General features: G+C 38.3%; 1 protein-coding gene across 1 annotated transcript in view; it reads left to right on the top strand.

Annotated features, from left to right (window-relative positions):
* The window catches only part of ANKRD26 (ankyrin repeat domain containing 26), a 58,783-nt gene that overhangs the window by 13,012 nt on the left and 27,212 nt on the right, over nt 1-18,559 (top strand). The window contains exons 8-22 of the mRNA XM_065633042.1: nt 79-112; nt 192-264; nt 1,524-1,584; nt 1,739-2,736; nt 3,448-3,622; nt 5,049-5,110; nt 6,193-6,295; nt 7,947-7,975; nt 8,078-8,144; nt 8,236-8,280; nt 12,684-12,769; nt 14,436-15,431; nt 16,273-16,511; nt 17,335-17,484; nt 18,447-18,480. Of these exons, the coding sequence (XP_065489114.1) occupies nt 79-112; nt 192-264; nt 1,524-1,584; nt 1,739-2,736; nt 3,448-3,622; nt 5,049-5,110; nt 6,193-6,295; nt 7,947-7,975; nt 8,078-8,144; nt 8,236-8,280; nt 12,684-12,769; nt 14,436-15,431; nt 16,273-16,511; nt 17,335-17,484; nt 18,447-18,480 (3,152 nt within the window). The remainder of the gene's footprint in view (nt 1-78; nt 113-191; nt 265-1,523; nt 1,585-1,738; nt 2,737-3,447; nt 3,623-5,048; nt 5,111-6,192; nt 6,296-7,946; nt 7,976-8,077; nt 8,145-8,235; nt 8,281-12,683; nt 12,770-14,435; nt 15,432-16,272; nt 16,512-17,334; nt 17,485-18,446; nt 18,481-18,559) is intronic.

Here is an 18,559-nt window from a genome sequence, read left to right on the forward strand (position 1 = left end):
ATATTAGATATTTATATGTATTGCTTAATTTTTAGCATGCCCAATCTAATTTCAACATGTCAATTAATGTTTGCACAGCAATAGATGACTTTTCCCAAGGAGACTCAATAAGGTGAGACTTTGAAAATACCTAACACTTACCTGAGGAATGATTTGAGAGACACAGTACTCATTTTGCTTTGCTTTTTAAGAAGCTCTGAGAAAGAGGAGAGTGATGACAGTTGGCATACTTCTGAGGAAGAAGAACTCGATTTTACCCCCAAGGTATGGTGCCTTTACAGGAAAAACATCCTGTAAAAATAAGTGATTTGAAGGCAAGTTTTCTCTGGGATTGACAGAAACTGCAGTTCCAGCCCATATTATTTTCTCCTTAGAAGCAGCATCTGGCCTGCCAGCCTCTCTTCTGCTGTGAGTTTTTCCCTAAAAGACCTGTAACTGTGGCAGAGCATGCAGTAGATTTGTGGTTTGGGGCAAAAGAGCAATAGGTGACGGGATAAACAACCACATTGTTTTATTTATTCTTGTTCATTTGAGTCAGATTTGCAGACCCTGAAAGTTGATAAGTTACTATGATAACCTATTCTGTTCTTCTCCAAACATTGTTATTATTTCCTGTAAATTTGGTGATAGAATCCTAACTGCTAAAGAAAAAAGGCATTTATTTACCAAGATCTACTCAAATCCTTCATCACCTAGTTCTCCTTTCCTCCTCATCAGGTTCCTCAAGAGCACTGAATAGATGATTTATTCAAATGGGTCATCTCTTTTCTTCTATGAGATGGCATTCCATGCTTGCATGTAATCTCACACTGCATGTTTTCCTTCTTTTTTGAACGCTTTGGTAGTACTCTTTTTGTCAGCTACAAGCTCTCACACCTCCTGTTTTTACTGAAGTTCTGAATGGTTTTCAACTTCTGCAGTGATGTCCGGAGCATCTAATCTGTTGCACTGGGACTCTGCAGTGATGAGGAACCTGAGTGTAGTAGTTGAACCCACTCTGTAATGGTAGAGATACAAGCATGTTTAGTTTTAACGTGGTTTCATTTTCTTGCACTGATTTAAATAGAAATGATGCATTTTTCTGGCACAATTTTTAAATTTAGGGATATTTTGATAAGTGTACTTGCAGGGACTAATTTATGCATTAAGGATCTTAACAGTTGCTTGTATTGTGCATATTTGCAAGTAAGCATCCTGAAACTGCAATTTTAAATATAGCTGACTTTTACTTAACTATTATAAATACTAAAACCAGATTTTTAGAACTGTTATGCATGTAAACATAGTTTTGGAAACGGTTTGCAGAAAGATGTCTGCACAGTGTTTTGGGGTCAAATACTCACTGAATTGCATATGTGAGGAGTGTTTGCATAGTTAGAACTATAGGATGGAGCAAGCACCTGAGCACTATCAAAAGGACAGCCTGATTATATTTACTGTTCAAGATTTGATGTGAACAAAGGATTTGTTGTTATTACTGTTTAAAAAAAAATTGGTTTGCTTAAATAAATCTTTATTTACAGAAGCTGCAGAAGCCAAACTTGACACTGTTAATGAATGCTTCCCAGAAGTTCAGGAAAAAGAGTAAGCTATTTGGAAAAGATTGTATGATATGCTGATATATAAAAGTAGGCTTGATAAGTAGGGTTTTGGTTTTCGTGGGTGGTTTTTTTTTTCTTTTTTCTGTTTACGTAACTCCTTTTGTTCACATGCATTTTTCCTTTTCTTATGCTTTAAGATGATGGTGATGGTTCTAGAATTGAAAGTCCTAAGTCACCAAAGAAAAGCCTCAAACAAAAAACCCCATCAGATACAAACCTGAACAAAGGAGAATGCGGAGAATTGTTGAACCAAGGTGTCTCAGATGCAAGCAACCTGGCAGAAGAAGAATTGGAGGAGGAAGAAGAAGAAAAAGAAGATGATGAAAATAACAATGGAGATGATGATGAAGATTGTGAGGAGCAAGAAGAAGAAGAGGAGGAGGATGAAGATATTACTCAAGATGGAAAGGAGGAGGAAGATCAGCAAGATGAAGAAACTCAGTCTAAAGACATACCAGTGGAGAAGCAGGGAAAGAAAACAAAACCTAAAGGGGAAATTAATCAGAAATTGAAGTATTTTAGTAATGCTAAGTATGAAGGGAAAGCTCGGTGTGGAACTGGAGATGTCTGTGATGATGATGATAAAATAAGTAAAGAACTTGATGAAAAGGTGGAGGAATCTGTTGATACTCCTGTGTCTTTTATAGCTGGGTGTTATGAAAAGTTGCAAGAAAATATAACTGTTATGTCTCCAAAGATAATGAATAATGAAATATCTTGCAAGTCAGTACCAAAACAAGCTGTCTTTCAAAATCTAAATAATTTGCAAGATACACAAGAAAGACAGAACAGGAAAAGCATGATTCAGGAGAAGTTTCAGAGAAATGCTGACTCCTGTTTTGCAGACTCTGAAATGACAGACTGGAAAAAAAGGATACCTCAGCCTCTCTCAGACAGTTGTCTTAAGGAGAAAAAGTCAAGTGTCAGTGATGGCTTTGAAAGTGGTAATAATTCTTGGTCAGCAGCAAAAAGCCCAAAGCTTGAAAGCCAAAGACCAAACTCTGTCGTTCTTGAATGTGTGAATGATGAAAATACTGAAGAAGAGCAATATGAAGCACCGAAGCCAGAAAGTGAAAACTTGCGCTTAAATAGAAGTCAAGAAAATTTAAGAGCAGCATTTCATTCAAGCACCAAAGTAAGTGTATAGGGATGATTCAATCACAACAGTATTTTCTAAGGGTGATACAGGTAAGAAACAAATAGTAAACTGGATTTCTGTTAATACTTATTCTTCACATATATCCATCTTTTGATCATCCTTTTTGGTATTAGAAAATGTCTCACTGCTAGCCAAAGCAGTTTCTTAGGTATAAGAATAATATCAAGCAGTATTTTCCATATTTTTTTTATATTGGTTGCAGTGGTTTTGCAGTAAAAAGAATAGGCAGTAGACTATTTCTGGAATCAATTAAATTTTTCTCAGTTGCATGTACAAATTTTATCTGTGAGATCTACTGCCATTTACTAAAATTCATGGTTTGATGGCTGAAAGTGAGGAAAGAAAAAGTTTGAATAAGAGCAGGAAGTTAGTGATTTTCCTTAGAGCAAAGTAGGGGAAAAGAAGGAATGTGTTCCAGAATGATGTAACTTAACTCAAGCTAGAGCTAGACTGACACGAGGATGCGCTTCTCAAGGCCTTTGCAGAACTGGAGGCAAGACTTAGAACATCAGGCATTGCTTTCTACTCATGTAGATTTCCATGGAAAAACTGAAGGTCTTGTAAAACAAAGCTCAACAAAGTTTCGCTGTTTTCTTGCACAAGAAAAGTATTTTTCAAGTTGTGGATGGATGGCAAAGAAGGTGCTTGTTTCTGCTCTTTCCAGCTGCTTTGATCAATCTCTTTTAGGGAGAGTCACCTGAATGGGAAGAAGAAGAGGAGAAGCAGGAGAAAGAAGACACTGGTGAAGAGCTACAAACTGCAGTTCTTGAGGGAGTGGAGAATTCTATTTGTAATGATAAGCATCAAGTTCACAATGCTTCAAAAGAAAATGCTGGTGAGAGAAATGAATTAGTAAATACTGGTCCCAGTTATTCCTCTACAAATGTTAATGCACAGTAAATGAAATAAAATGGTGATTGACTTCTAAGACAGCAAATGTTTCCCTTGCCTGTGAATCCTGATGGGCATTGGCAGGGAAGGAAAGCAGCTTTTGTGCCTTTTCATTCATTCTTGAAGAACTGCAGTTATGGTTTTGGATTCCAAACAATGCTATATGAAGCAAGTGCCATTCTTGCTTGCATTGCTCTGTTCTCCCTGAAGTGATCTGAACACATTGCACACGATAAAAAAATGGAGGACTAAGAGTGTCTTGGATGTGACAGTAGTATTCCCCTTTCTGGCCCATACTTTTGGATTGGAAATACATGATTGTTCTTAGCTGAAGCCTGGGAAAGATTTGAGTTAAGCTGAGAGAAAGCTGTTCTGTTCCAGTGCCTCACCTTGTCCAGTTTTAAAATGTACAAGGTCTCTCCAGTGCCACACCTCTGTGTGCTTGAAAGCATTACTAGCTTGTTCAGAGTTGAGCACTTTGGTACTCACCTCAGGTCTCAGAGTGGGAGGAGAAGGCACTGTTTCCTTTGTCTGTCTCCAGAGAGTGGCTTAGTGTGGTAGACACTACCAGAGCATATATAGCTGCTGATCAAATGCTACACAGGCGGCCTGGCAGAACTTGCTGTATGCAAGTGTTGTGCCTATACATGCTCCTCTGTCTCTATACAGTCTATAGACTGTATATAGTCTACAGTATATAGTATATAGTCTATAGTCTCTATATAGTCTATAGTCTCTATATAGTCTAATCTGGCCGGGAACCCACTGGGACTGAACCTTATGTTTGTCTGGTAGAGAAGAGATTTGGATGTTAACCCCCTAAGATAGAAACAGCTTTTGTGTGTTTGGGGTGTGTTTGAGCTATGAGCCCCTACTCTGTGTTTAAATGGCAATGCTTAGGTGTCGAGCGTCTGGGAAGGTGCAGGGTAACACCCCTCTGTCAAGGAAGATCTTTCCTGGTGGCACTACAAAATGAGCATTGTTTCTTCATGATTTTAGTGTGAGGATGTTTTGTACAGTGTTTCTACGTTACCTCCTGTACAGTAGAAAGTAGAAGTAAATGCCAAATTCCGGAGCTGTAGGCTGGAGAGCAGGTGACCTAAACTCTGTATCCCACAGGACTGCAGCATGCTGGAGTCTCTTCCTGAATTGGGTTGGGTGTTGCTTGTAGCTGTGTCAGCTGTTGTGCATATCCATCTTCTACTGGAAAGGAGGCAAGAGGAGGTGGCAGTGAAAAGGAAATACCATGATGTGACTGGGCGTGAAGAAACACTCACTTCTTAGGTTGTCCTTACCAACAGAACCACTGCTCATCTTTTAGATGCCAGGCTTGACTGATGGGGAAAAGCAGAGTGAAATATAAACACTCAGTGTCTCACTTCTTACCTCATTTATAGGTGCCCCGCCAGCGGTGGGAGCAGAGGAAGAGGAAGATAATGATTCTCCCTGGGATTCTGAGGTACTGTCTGTGAAAAACTCGGGGGTCCCCACCAGAAGGGGGTGCATGGAGGGGAGGAGTAAGATCCAGAAGCACTTGAGAGCTTGCCGTTGCCTCGAGCCCTAATGCTGATAAGGCTCATTTCTTCTTCTCCTGCTTCTGCTGTATGTTTTTAACCAGGGACCCTTGAAATACTTCTGCTCTAGGCCAGCTGTTCAGTTAGGATTGGGATGAAGTTAGGTCAAGCTAACAACTGGGGTCTCATAGCAACTGTCCTTTGAGTTTGGTTTCTGTTGTAGTATTGAAGCAGTGAAGTTTCTTCCTGCTTGAAATACTCTGAGCTTTTCACAGGGGCTGGCAGGATTGTTGCTTTTTCACCATGCAGCCCTATTCTGCTGACCTGGTCAGTGATTTCCCTTAGGGTCTGCCCTTTTTGGAAGTCATGTTCAACAGAGATACCACACATCCTGGCTGTATTTGCCCTTTTAGTTCTGTCTGTGGTAATAGGCGGGCTAGAAGAAAACAAGCAGGGTCTGTAGCTAACACCCTCTGGCTTTGCTTGTGAGGAAAAAAACCAAACTCTTTCCTAACCCCTTCTTAAAAATACAGGACTAAATTATTTTTTCCTTTTTTTTGGGGTAGCCTGAGTTTCTATAAGCTTTGCCTTGCTAGTCTTCATTCAATCCAAATTGCCCCTGTGATTGGGAGTATCAATGTATTCCCTCACCATGCAGGATACGTGCCTAAGAAACATAAGCACAAACTTGAATGTCAGGTACTAGTTCAGTACAAAAGTTGGATCACCACAGACCTGCAGTTATTGGTTCACAACCCACATCTTGAGTTACCATGTTAATTTTCTTTTGTGGCTGTCCAGTTTATCAGTGTGACAGAATAACGTTTTTGCCTAAGATCTGAAAACTCACACAACTGCTGTGATTTTCCAGTATAGTAAATCTTGGTGTGTCCTTTCCTAGGGTCTTGTAAAAGGTTTTCGTATCTCTAATATACTTGATACATGCTGTGCAAGTTGGCTTTTTGCGTAGAAATGAGTTGAAAATGCATTTGTATCAATTCTCATGCATGTGTTTTAGATTATAGAGACGGATTCTGAAAATATGAGAGAAGTATCGTCCGGTGTGTTTCTCCCAGCTGCAGACAGACATGGTGCATGCTCGCAGATTGTCTCAAAGGAACGCAACAACGGTAACTTCCTGGTGGACTAGATGTTTGTCTGTAGCCATTTATAGGCTAAGGCAAACTTTTATCAGTGTGTCTTAGGAATGCTGTGATGATGTGGGTGCATGCTATAGCAATGAAGTGCTTACTATTTGAATTAACACCAGTTATCATAGCGTTTGCTGGCCACTTTGTAAAGGAAGTTGTCTTGTTTGCATTATGTGTGTTCTTTGGACGTGTTTGTATTTTTTTTGATTCAGGTTCTTGTTGCATAATGATGAAAGTGTATGTGGTTTAGGACTGACCTGTCTGAACACTTAAATGTTTTTGGATGATAATGCATCACAAGAAAGTTATGATCTGGCTAAGCATTTTTTCCCCTAGCTTAATTTTTGATAGCTTTCTGGTTTGCTTTGCCTAGGAGCTAAAATGGGACTGAAAGTTTAGGTTTTGTTGCTAAGGGTTTCTGCCTGTATTTTGTGACACTTGTCTGTCAAACATCTTGAGCATAGGATGGCAGGGAAGTTTGGCTCTTAGGGTAGAACTCTTTCCAGAAGAATTTCTTCTTTAAAAAATGATTTGTCGATCCTGCTTGTAGTATAGGTACAATAGAACAACTGAAGAAGCTAATCCAGGTTGAGTTTAGTAAGCTGGAAGCAAAACTTTACAAGCTCCTAGGAGCTTGTAAATCTACTTGTTGAGTAGTTGTCATGGAAGTCTGCTTTGTGTGATTCCACTAAGGCAAGTTTAAAATCACTGTGGAAAGGGGGTAAAAGGTGATTATGGTAATCTTTCTAAAGTGCTTCCATACTACTAGACCAACAAGTTTACTGAAATCAAATACTGGGCTTTTTAATTATTTTTTTTTTAATACAAAAATTTTACTGTGGACCCATTCTTAGTAACATTGCATATACTTATTTCATGAGAGGACTCAAACTGCGAGATGAATAAAGCAGAGGATTTGAGAAGCATAGATGGGCCAGTAGATTGTGTGGGTTTGGAAATTATTTAATGTTGGACAAAATTTAAAGAAGTATTTGGAACTATTCTATAAATGCAGATTACAACCAAACAACATTTGTTTATTTTGTTTCTTTGCAAGCTAAACCAGAACAATTTCATGAGAACTAGCTTGATTTTTTTTTTTTAATTTTTTTTTTTTCCTCACTGAATGACTTGTGTGAGGTTTCTGTGTCTGCATCCATGCTTTCTATATCACATCAATGAAAAGGAAAATACTCCCCACACAAAACACTTGCAGGAGAATTGCAGTCATAGTGCTGTTGGACTGGTTTGTGATCATTCATTATAGCAGACCAGATTTGGCTTTTGAAATAATCCTTTTAGAAAGCAGGATTCAGATCCTCAAAAGGACTAGGTATTTTGATTTTGTTCTTTTAACAAGCATGACCGTATTGCTTCGCATGAGTTGTCCTAGTTTTGTCATTATTATTATTTTAAATCCAAGGTGCATGATGGGAAGTATGGGTTGTCCATTTCTGATATATTAATACAAATGCTATATGATGAGGTAAATTGAACGTTAGGTATCACGCTCTTGATGAAATAATGCTTGCAACTAATACTTAGTTGTAGAAACTACTGATGTTGAATGGAGTAAAAGAGACTTTCAATTAAATAATATAACATTTCCCAAAACATTTTTTACCTCCAGGCTTTTCAGAGAAACCCAGCAATTCCCAGGTAAGTATTTGTTCATGTCAGAGTGACTACTTGTTCTGCTCATTAAATAGTATGTAGTTACTTTGAAACTGGCTTTTTGTCATTGGATTGTGTCTTTTACAGCTGAAGACTCCAGAATCTGTTTTGGAAATGAATGAAACCTCTTCTAAAAAAAGGCAGCAGAAATCAGGTAATGTTTACTTCCTGTGGTTCTGGGTTTAGCTTCATAATCTTTCTGGACAGGAGTATTTATTAAAGCATCTGATTTATTTGTTTTGCAGATCTTTTGGAGGAATTTGGTTTAGGAGATGCAGAGGATACTGAAGGTATTCATAACAGTCTCTGTGGTGTTGGTTTTTTTTTTTATGGACAGACACATTGCACTTGCAGTTTCTTTCCTAATATTAAATTAATGGTTCTAGCAAGGTATTCTGGAAAAAGAAGGTCTACTGAAATATACCTCTATGCATGCGTGTGCTCCTCTTCTAGTCTGCCATTCAACACTGTAAATACCCTTCCATGATGTGGGCTTCCTCCTCTATACCTGCTGTCATCTCCCCTTTTCAGGCAGTCCTGAAGTTTGCTTTCCTTCCAGTTTCTCAAAAAAACCCTTTCTGATATTCATGGTTCCCTGAGCATGTGCTGTGGCTGATTCCAGGCTAGGGATCTGCAATGTAAGCTGTCCAGGTGCTGCAGGTGAGACAGAAAGGATCATTCTTGGGCTCATCCTGTAGCTGTATGTAGCAGGAATTCTTACTTACCTGGCTTTTCTCTACCTGTCTGGCAGTTGTTTTGAAACATGTAGTAAATACATTCCTTTGAGGCTGGAAACTGCCCAGCAGGTTCAGAGGCAGGGGAAGGAAGCGGGGAAAAGAGACAAGGTGGGAGGAAATGACAGTGTCAGCATGTTGTTAGGAATTCTCTTTTTCTGGAAACAAGGATAAAAGTGAAACAGCTAGTTGGTCCACTATATATTGGAGGGAAGATATATGACTTTAGTGGTTTTTTAGTTTCCTTGTTTTAACATTTATTGATTTCCATATTTATTAATGAGAAGGGTTTTTAAGAGTTTCTACATTCAGCTATTGAAAATATAAATGAGAGAGAGGTGAACAGATCTGTCAGCAAGTAAGTGAACTTGTAACTTCAAAGTATAGAATATAATAGTTCCAAGTACGTTGGCATCCTCGCTTTAGGGGGGAAAAAAAGTACCATTTTTCTTTTGGCAATAATAGAGATTAAACTTCTCCCTAGGAAAAATATCTCTCTCTCTCCTCTTGCTCTTCCACTCCTCCTCTCACTCTTCACCACCTCTTCCTCTCACTCTTCTTGTCTCTCTCATGTCTTTGCAATGGGTAAGCAACAGCAGGTCCTCTTGTGCCCTTTATTTTGCGGTGATAGTGTTTTTGTAAGATGCATAGAGGTTTGTTAAAAGTTGTTCAAACGTGAGTTTTGGTTTTGTCTGTATTACACAATAATGTGAAACGTAGCCCCATAGTGGATCATTACATTATAATATTACAAACACAGAACAATCACCTTTTCATAGCTCATTTCATGGCAGCTACTTTTCTTGTGTGTCTTTATTCATTTGTGTCATGTTGGTGTTTACCCATGTGTTATCTTGAAGATCAAGTGTTAAGAAGTACATGTGACAATTTCTTTCAAACTTTTATGGTTGGATTTGGGTTTAAGCAATTTAGATTGCTTCAGCAAAGCATCACAGTTCCTGCGGCACAAATATTTCTGACTCTAAAAGCGCTGAATGCCATCCTCCACAAGTTTATTTCATAAATCTGGAAAAAAGGTAGAGTATCTTGCACAACTAAATGTTCAATGAGAGATTAAATTTCCCATTCTATTTACTTTGTTACTGACTCATAAGAACTTACTAAAATGTATTTTTGGGTCAAAATTAAGTAGTGTTGTTCTTATGTTTTCTGTATAGAAGAGTAGCTACTTTGCACTGTAATCTGCACAAAGTCATTATAGAAGACAATTTATGAGGAGGAAAATCTCAGAAGAGAGAGGAGTGGTAAAGGCTAATTGGAGAGAACACTAAAAGTCACCTTTCGATGCTAGCTAGAGAACAGGCAGAGTAAAAGGTGGGGGATTTGCATCTTTTGTATGCAGAGAGATTTCTGTGCATACAGAACTCTGGGTGCTGGCAGGTCTGACTTTATCCAGCTTTCAGGCAGATACAGTTGACCAGAAAAGCTTATTCAGTCTGTGTTGTGCAGTATTCCTCAGGAAAGGTGTCACAGCTCTCCTGTATCCACAAAATACTTCGTCTGTCTTTTAAGCAAAATGGTGGTGTCCATGTTACATGCTGGAAGTGATCACACATAGGAAGTTGTATGGTAGGAAGCTGCATGCATGTTGCAGTTTGTGACCTGAATGGACACTGATAAAGTGACAGAAGAAATCTGGTAGCTGTACCTTTATGGAAACTGCGTAAGAGCAGTCCCATCTGTCTGAGAGATTGACCACTCTCTCCTGTACTTGGGGTGGAGAAGCTTCCAGGAGTAGTAGAAACTCCAAGCACACTGGTATGTCTAGGCTCTTCTCATTCTAGGAGATATTGTTACCACTCAGGATGCTTATGTGCAAATTACCAACATACTGGATGCCTAGTTATGCCTAGTCTGTGCCTAGTTCTGCTCTCTTGAGTTCTTTTTGTTTTGTTTTCTGAAAGGATGTTACAAATCACTGTGGTGTTGGTGCAGATACTCCTCTTGAATTTCATCAGGCTCCAATGCTTCTGGCCACCCTTCCCAGTTAGCGCTCCAAAAGCTGTATGCTCGGTGAGGGAGGGACTTGCTGGGTCCGATTATCCAGCCACGTTACAATTCTAGTAAGAGGGACAAGGACCCATCTACAAAAACTATGCATAACTATTGAAGGAAAGGAAGATGTTGATCCCCAGATTATGGAGGTTATTTGTATAGAAGCTAAGTGTTTACTTATTCCGAGCATCCTGGTATTGATAATTTATAACACTCCCTACAGTACCTTCTGTGGTGCTATCTACGAATTGTCCTTGACTACCAGCACATCTGTCCTTTATTTGTACTGCTGGTTGGAGCCTACATCTGCACCAGCAAACAGCTTGGTACTGAGATATCTATAAGTATCAGTAAAGGCTAAATCTACTCTGCAATCCTGAAAAACAAGAAAAAGTGAAAAGTGTCTGTTTTCCTTATGGAACATTACCCTTAGATAATCAAGTATCATCGTTGTTATTATCTTTAATACTTGACAGACTGTCTGAAATACGTTACAGTCATCAAAAGATCATCAATAGATCATCATAACAACTCTGACATAAGCGCTGTCAGCCCACTAATGACTACTGTGTGGTGGGAAATGCCTTATGTTAAAATACCTGAAAAATAAATTTACAAAAAATCCAGGAAATTGCACCCCCCAGTGATTGAGGTGGGAGGAGAAGATTTTTATTTCACACTCTGTAACTTGAGGTTAGGATTGACCTCTGGAAGCCTATATGACTGACTGAGGAGCTTACGTTCCCAATTCAGACGTATGAGTTGTGACTCTTAAGTTTCTATCTAATGTAATCCCCTTCAAGATATGGAACTTGCAAAATGAGTCACCTAAAGCAGAAAGTGCCAGAAGTGAGTTTGGCCCTGTGAGTTATTAATACTAGACCCTTTTGTATTTTTATGACAATACCTGTTTTCTCCCCGTCTTTCTCACTTTCACTGTAGGAAGAATACCGTGTCCCTCTCTAGCAGTGAAGCTTTGTGTATAGAAAGGCTATTGTATAGAAACCATAGAATTGTGGAGCAGGAAAGTAGGTGCAGAGTGCTCAAGGTGAAAAGCCTCCATCTCTGTTTTTAGGTGCCACACTTGAGCTGCTGGGACTTGTTTCTTTCTGAATACTTGAGACTTCAGAGTGTTCAGTGTGCCTTCCACAAAACCAATGGCAATGAGTTGCTGCTTCTAAATTGTATCTGGGACTATCTGGAGTCCAATTTTCAGATGTAACAGAGATTCGAGATAGACACCCCATAATGGAGAGCCCAGACTGAGTGACTGCTTCTCAGGCATTTGTGACTTGCCAAATATTACTTAGAGATTCAGAGAGAGGAAAGGTGAATCCAGTTTTCAACAGTACAATTGAAATGTTTCTCAACATTTCACAGGCCTGTCTTTCATTGTGTCCCACTTGTGTCCTCTGCAACAGACGAGGCAGCAGTTTGACTGAAATACTCATTCCAGATCCATGTCTAGAGATAGATTTGTTTCATGCATGGAGTAAAGCTTGGGCCTTAGTGATTTCAAGCTTGTGATTTTGTTGTTCATGATTTTCTGTGCACAACACAGTTAAAATTGCTGGAGGAATGTAGACAGTTACTGTATAGCATACAGCGTGTGAGAGAGAAAGAGAAAAGAGAGAGAGAGGGAGATCACGCACCTTTAAGAAACAGAAATTTTTTTATTTGTGACCACGTATATTGATTTCTTTGGCAAATTTCCTTTATACATGAAAAACTAAAATGCCCTGGAAGAAAGGCATTCACACAGATGCATCTTAAATCTGTATGATGTATGATGATAGTTTTATCTCTAGGAGCTCACAGATTCGAGGGGATGTGTTATTTTATGTTAAGATTTTTCTCACAAATGTGATGATTCAAGATGCACCCTTGGTGTAAATAACTAATATTAAGTCATGCTCGTTATAAAAACGCATTTTTCACTGTAGGTGAGTCCTCAGGATCTACCTGTCATATGTCATCATCAGCTGAAAAAGAAGACATCAAGGATGCCTTTGAAACCTATGAGATGCCGGTATGTAAAACAAAATATTTTGAATTAGAGCCTGAGCTGGTTAATTGTATTATACACCAAGGTAAAAAAAAAACAGTCAGTAAATGATGCTGAAGAGGCCTGTAGATTAAGGTTCTGTTACAGTCTGAAGTAAAGTTGGATACAATCTTCTAAGGGTGGGGTAAAACTCTTGTCATTATGTTGGATGCTTGCTGTTATACTGACTTGTTTCCAACTGGTTTGCTTATATTTTGACCAATGTTCTTCCTTTTGTGCAGTGCTGACAAACAGTGCGGTCATGCATTTTTTCCCTGTACAAAATGCACATTCAAGTGAAGAGGGAAATTTGTCTATTATATGCTGATCTGCTTGGTTAAACATGCCTGCTCTTCCTCTTTGTGAGAGAAAGATCAAGGAAAAACACTTGAAATATGGTGACCTTTCTGATGCTTTCTCTGCCTCTGCAAAATATGTGCTTGTTTGGCCATGTTAATAAGTGTTTGAAAAGGTTGTGGTTTTTTTTTTTTCAGAGAACATTCTAGAGTAAGGCATCATGTTGGGCATACAGGACAGGGCTGGATAGAGAGTTCTGAAATCTTCTGTAACACCTTGAGGAACAGTGGAGCAAATTATTTCCATCCCACACTCAGGCACCATGAAAGAGGGACATGCTTAATTTTAGCAGGCAGAGCACAGAACTTAAGCCTACTGGAAGCTGGTCGTAGCTGGGCAATGAGCTTGGGAATGGAGAGGCTGAGACAAGTGGTGGCTGGCTGAGCTGCTCCTGCCCTTTTCTGAAGGAGGAATTTGTATAGAGGTAGAAAAGGGCCTGGCTAATGATGAGAGCAAGGAGTTGGATGGTCCTAGCCCATGGGGACCCCAAGGCTGCAGGCCCTGTTTCAAAGGCACCATGAGCTAAGGAGGCACCTGGGGAGTGGGGATGTTGGGAAGAGGGTGACACATGACTGGAGCAGTCAGAGCTATTGAGGAACAGAGCGTGGGCTCAGGGAGACGCGCTGGGGTGGGCCTGCGACAGCATGGTACGGTTTCCATACAAGCTTGAGTTCCTGACTTTTTTGGGATGAGGGAAGGAATGGACAGGTTTCCCTAATTAATGCTTCTTTTTGGAACTTGGAATAGAATTTAATATTTCTGAATTTTGGGTGAAGATATAGTCCTAACTCTGCCAGTTCTCCATGTGGTGGACAGTGAAAAGCTTGTCATGTTCGTCCAGGTTGTATTAGCTTAGCTGGCAGAGGACTGTAAAATGTCAGACAGCAGAGAATGGTGGAGGAAAGAGGGTGAGAAGATGTAGGCAGTTGTGATGAGAAATGGTAATAAAGCAATAAAACGTGAAAAAATAAATTGCTTTTTGATAACTGCTACCACATACAGAAAGCAGGCAGGATAAAAGGTAAAAGCAACTTTAATGTCTAAACAAATCTAATCCAAGATCTAAACAAATCTAATCCAAAAAAAGCTGAAGTAGGTCCTTCTATTTTGTAAGAAAATGATGATTCAGTGAATCTTTAATTTAGTATCACTTGATTTTTATTATAAAAATTGCTTTCAGAGTTTCTTATTTCTATTATTTCTGTTAATTGCTGAGTTTGCAACAGAAATTACCTAGATTAACTGTAACTTCCTTTTTCTTGGTAATCTTTCTATCTGTACCTGTTTGCTTAAGGATAAATATATTTTAGAAACTACCAACTTGATACAAAAAACACCATGTGAGAATCAGACTGACAAAGCAGAAATTCCACATCAGGAAGCCCTAGTGGAAAATGAGGAATCGCACAGTGCTGACAAGCAGTTAAGTCCAAAACCCTGGGAAGAAAGATATGAAAGAATGTGGGTTGAAAATGAGAAAAGGGAACTGAAAACAAATTTTAAAAGCATTACAGCAGAGCTGAAGCAGCTGTTTGGTGAAATTAATGAAACTCGGAAAACTACTTCCCTTGTGGGAGAAATGTCAGAAGATGGCTTCAGTGAAGAAGTGAAGAGTTCTTGTGTTATTTCATCTCGTGTGACAGAATCAGATAATAAGTTAGAAAATAAAGGTGAATTTGGAGATATTAAACTTAAGCGAGGTGGAAAAGTACCCAAAATGGAAATTGTAATTCCAAGTCTTGGTGTCCTTCCTGATCAAAATAACTTAAATGCGAATGTGGAAGGTAGCTGGAGTACAGATGAAGAAGATAGCACAAACCATACAGATGATATAAAGGTGCCTCTAGCCAAAGGAGAGGAAAAGAAAATGCCTGCGATGGAAATGGAAGAGAATGAAAATGGAAGTAGTAGGAATTTAATGGGAAGACCTGAATATTCCCAGAGACATAACTTAAAAACAAGTATTTTAGATGATGTTTCTAATATTCTTCCTAAAATACAACCCGTTTCTTCAAGTGATGAAAATGCACTTTTTGTAACACAAAGGAAACTTGGAAAAGACTCTGGATTTAATGATGATGTTCCCAGCGACTACCTTGTCAACAATAATAAAATAGGAGAAACAGAAATTGAAAGTCTTCTTGCAAATGCTCAGTCGTCGTGTGGCATGCTGAAACAGAATCTTGATGAAGAACTAAAACAAGATATGGAAAGGTTTAAGAGTAAGGTAGGAATGCTGCAAATAGTATTCCTGGCTTTGGAGAAAGAGAAGGTACAGCTGCAAAAAGAGGTAGAAGTTCACCTGCTACTCCTTATTCTTTAGTCTTTCTGCGTATCAATGGTCCTGTTCACTTCAGCTATTCATCATTAAGGGAAGATGCTTTGTGCAAATTGGGTTTTGCTTTAATGGAAATACATTACTTATGAATAAAGAGAGCAGTGAAGAGTTGTCCTTTTTCCCCATTTTTGGAAAACAGAATGTGTTACTGTTCCAGTTTAACAGTAGATGGCACTCAGTTCCAGTGTAAGTAATTATCACTTCATTGCCAGAAAAAGAAACGCGCACAATTACGTCAACTCTGATTCTGAATCAAAGAATGAAAATAGCTTCTGAACAGGGTCTTGAATAATCTATTTATTTGCTGTGTTTTCTGCATGGTGTGTCTTCATTGCCCTTCGCCAAAATTCCTGTTTGCTGTGAAACCATTTCTGCCTGTGCGTTTGGGATCTTTTTTCTTTTTACTCTCATTAAGGAGGCAGTAGCCCACCACACTTCCACATGATATTTTTTTTTTTTTTTGGTGTGTTTTTACAACTAACATTGTGCAGTCCTTCTAACTCTTTGTCCATCAGTAATGCTGTCACTTTTTTGTTGTTCACGTTTTAAAAAACACTATTGTTTTCTTTCTAAGGGCTGTGTTTTTGTTATATCTTTAATCATGACTGAATTCAAAATACTTTCAATGGCTTAACGCACTTTGTAGTGTAATTTTGTGAAAATGCTTCTCTGTATAAATTTTAAATTTCTTTTTATGTTATTTCAGAGGTAAACGCTGAATTATTCAGCCTTGGGTCTGGTGTTTCTTCTAGAAATACTGAGAAATATATGCACCTTAACTTTCTTTTTGTAGGTTGAGAAGGAAAAAAGCAAACAAAGATGTTTCAAAACTCAGGTGATGGCAAAACAGGAAGATCTTGATAAATTAAATACACCACCAGGCAACGTTACTGATAAGCAAATGAAACAAAAGTTTTCTCTAAGGAAGAAGGACTCTTCGAAAATTGAGAATGAAAACACTGCAGAAGACAAAGACAAAAAGAATTTTTCATCTGAGGAGAGGTCAAAATTCATTAAAATGCCGATGAAAGGGTAAACTAAGGAAATAATGTCTAATTCTTATTTGTAGTACTACTTAAGTATCTTTTAGGTTTTCTAATGTTGTAGTAGTTGAAGTAGTTTCCTCAATGCTGAAAGTCATGCTGAGTAGTCCACTGCTTCTCAAAAATTTAAGAAAAAAAAAAAAAGAAAATTAAAAATAAACTAAGCTCATAATGGAGTTCAAATTTGTTGATTTATTGCATGCTAAAAAAAAAAGAAAAAAAAAAAATTCCTGCAGGTTTCCTTGTCAATACCAAGGCAAAATGCGTCTTCAAACCAGAGCTGAAGACTGAAAAAAACCCTAGTTTTTTTTGTAGGAAATGGCCAACCAGAAAAGAAAAGTAGGAACTTACAGTTTACTTTGCTTTCTCCCTTTTCTAGATTATTTTAAGTGATCTTCATGCAGTTGGTGTTTTCATTAAATCCAGATGCTCTTTGTCAGGAAAAGGGAAGAGATGATATTACCAAACCAATCTCAAAAGTTTGACAAAGGCACAGATATTTTTATGTAACCCTAAGCAGGAGTTTTTTCCTGTCCGTCCTTCAAAGGCATTGCTGCTCTAGATACTTTCTCTAATGGGGATATGAAATATGTTCCAGCTCAGATTCCACATTTCTTGCTCATTCCTAGGGGAAGGTTATTAAAATACTTGGGTATCTTCTGGGGTCTTTGGAGTCAACTCTGTATTTTGTCATAGGTATTTTTCATCTCAATTGTTTCTGGGCATCATGTTAAGTACACCTGTTTCACAGGGGTTTTTTTCTGTAAAGCTACTCCGTGATTTTTTTCTTTCTTTCTTTCTTTTTAATGTAGTAAACTTGCCCTGAATGCCAAAGTTTCAAAGAAAAATAAAAGACAGGCTTCAAAGCAGAAGGCTGACCAGCAGAGGAGCTCTTCCAATGGGAATCATTTTCAAGTACTGGATGACAGCACTTTCAGTGAAACATCTCAAGATGAAAAAAGGTACTGAATATAAGGAATGTTGTAAATAAAACTTATTAATGATAAAGGTTGACCTAAAAGCTAAAGGTAAGCTTTGTAAACCTGAGTGCACAATGATTCTTATTCTTTCATATAACAATACTACCTGATGCCCTTTGTGTTCAAAACCACTTGTTTTTAGCTTAGAGTGCTTTGAACATACTAGCCAAGTTAATGATAAGGTCAGATGTGCACAAATTCTGAATAATTACCTCTGTGTGTGTGCATAAATATATATCTTTTATATTTTCAAAAAGAGAAAGGAGAGGCTTATAAAAGAACAAAATTATTCTTCCACTGCAGGCATCTTATTTTTTTCTGCCTTTTAAAATTTTTTTCCTGCTTCCTCCCCTCCCGACTTCTTGCCCACCCCAAAGTTACTTTTGTGGGAGGCAAAGTGAGCAACAGTAGGTGTTGACACTGTACAAGCACTGTTCAGCAACAGCTAAAACACTGATGTGTTATCAACACTGTTCTGGTCAGAAATTTAACACACAGCAATGTGCGAGCTGCTATGAAGAAAATTAACTCCATCCCAGCCAGACCCAGTACAACAGAGAATCCAAAATTATGCTCTTTGACCTGGAAGAGAAAGATTCTCAATACTGAAAAGAGCTAAACCTCTAGATTTAAATAGCAAATGTGCATAACTCTGTATCTGCATATCTCTATATGTACATCTATAGCTGTAAGATTCCTATCACCTCGAGTGAAGTGCAGAGAATAGTTATTTCAACTATTTGCTTAATATCTTGTGGCAAAAATAGCTCTCCAATAGACATAATGGTACACAAATTTTTTTCAGTCTTCAACTGCATCTAACAAAATTCTCATAATAATTTTTAGTTTAATTCACTTCTGATGTTAAGGTTCAGAGCAACTTTAGATATTGTTCATAATGCAATATAAGCATTCCAGTACTGAAATATATTTCTGTTTTCCAGACCTGCAGCAAAAATAGGGAGTGAAAAGAACAAGGTAATGTAAATTTAATTTATTGATAAATAGCTCGTGTCAGCTTTTAATCACTTAGATGGGAACAGTGTTTATGTAGTGA

This window comes from Caloenas nicobarica, chromosome 1, assembly GCF_036013445.1.
Source record: "Caloenas nicobarica isolate bCalNic1 chromosome 1, bCalNic1.hap1, whole genome shotgun sequence".
In the NCBI taxonomy this organism is placed as follows: Eukaryota; Metazoa; Chordata; class Aves; order Columbiformes; family Columbidae; genus Caloenas; species Caloenas nicobarica.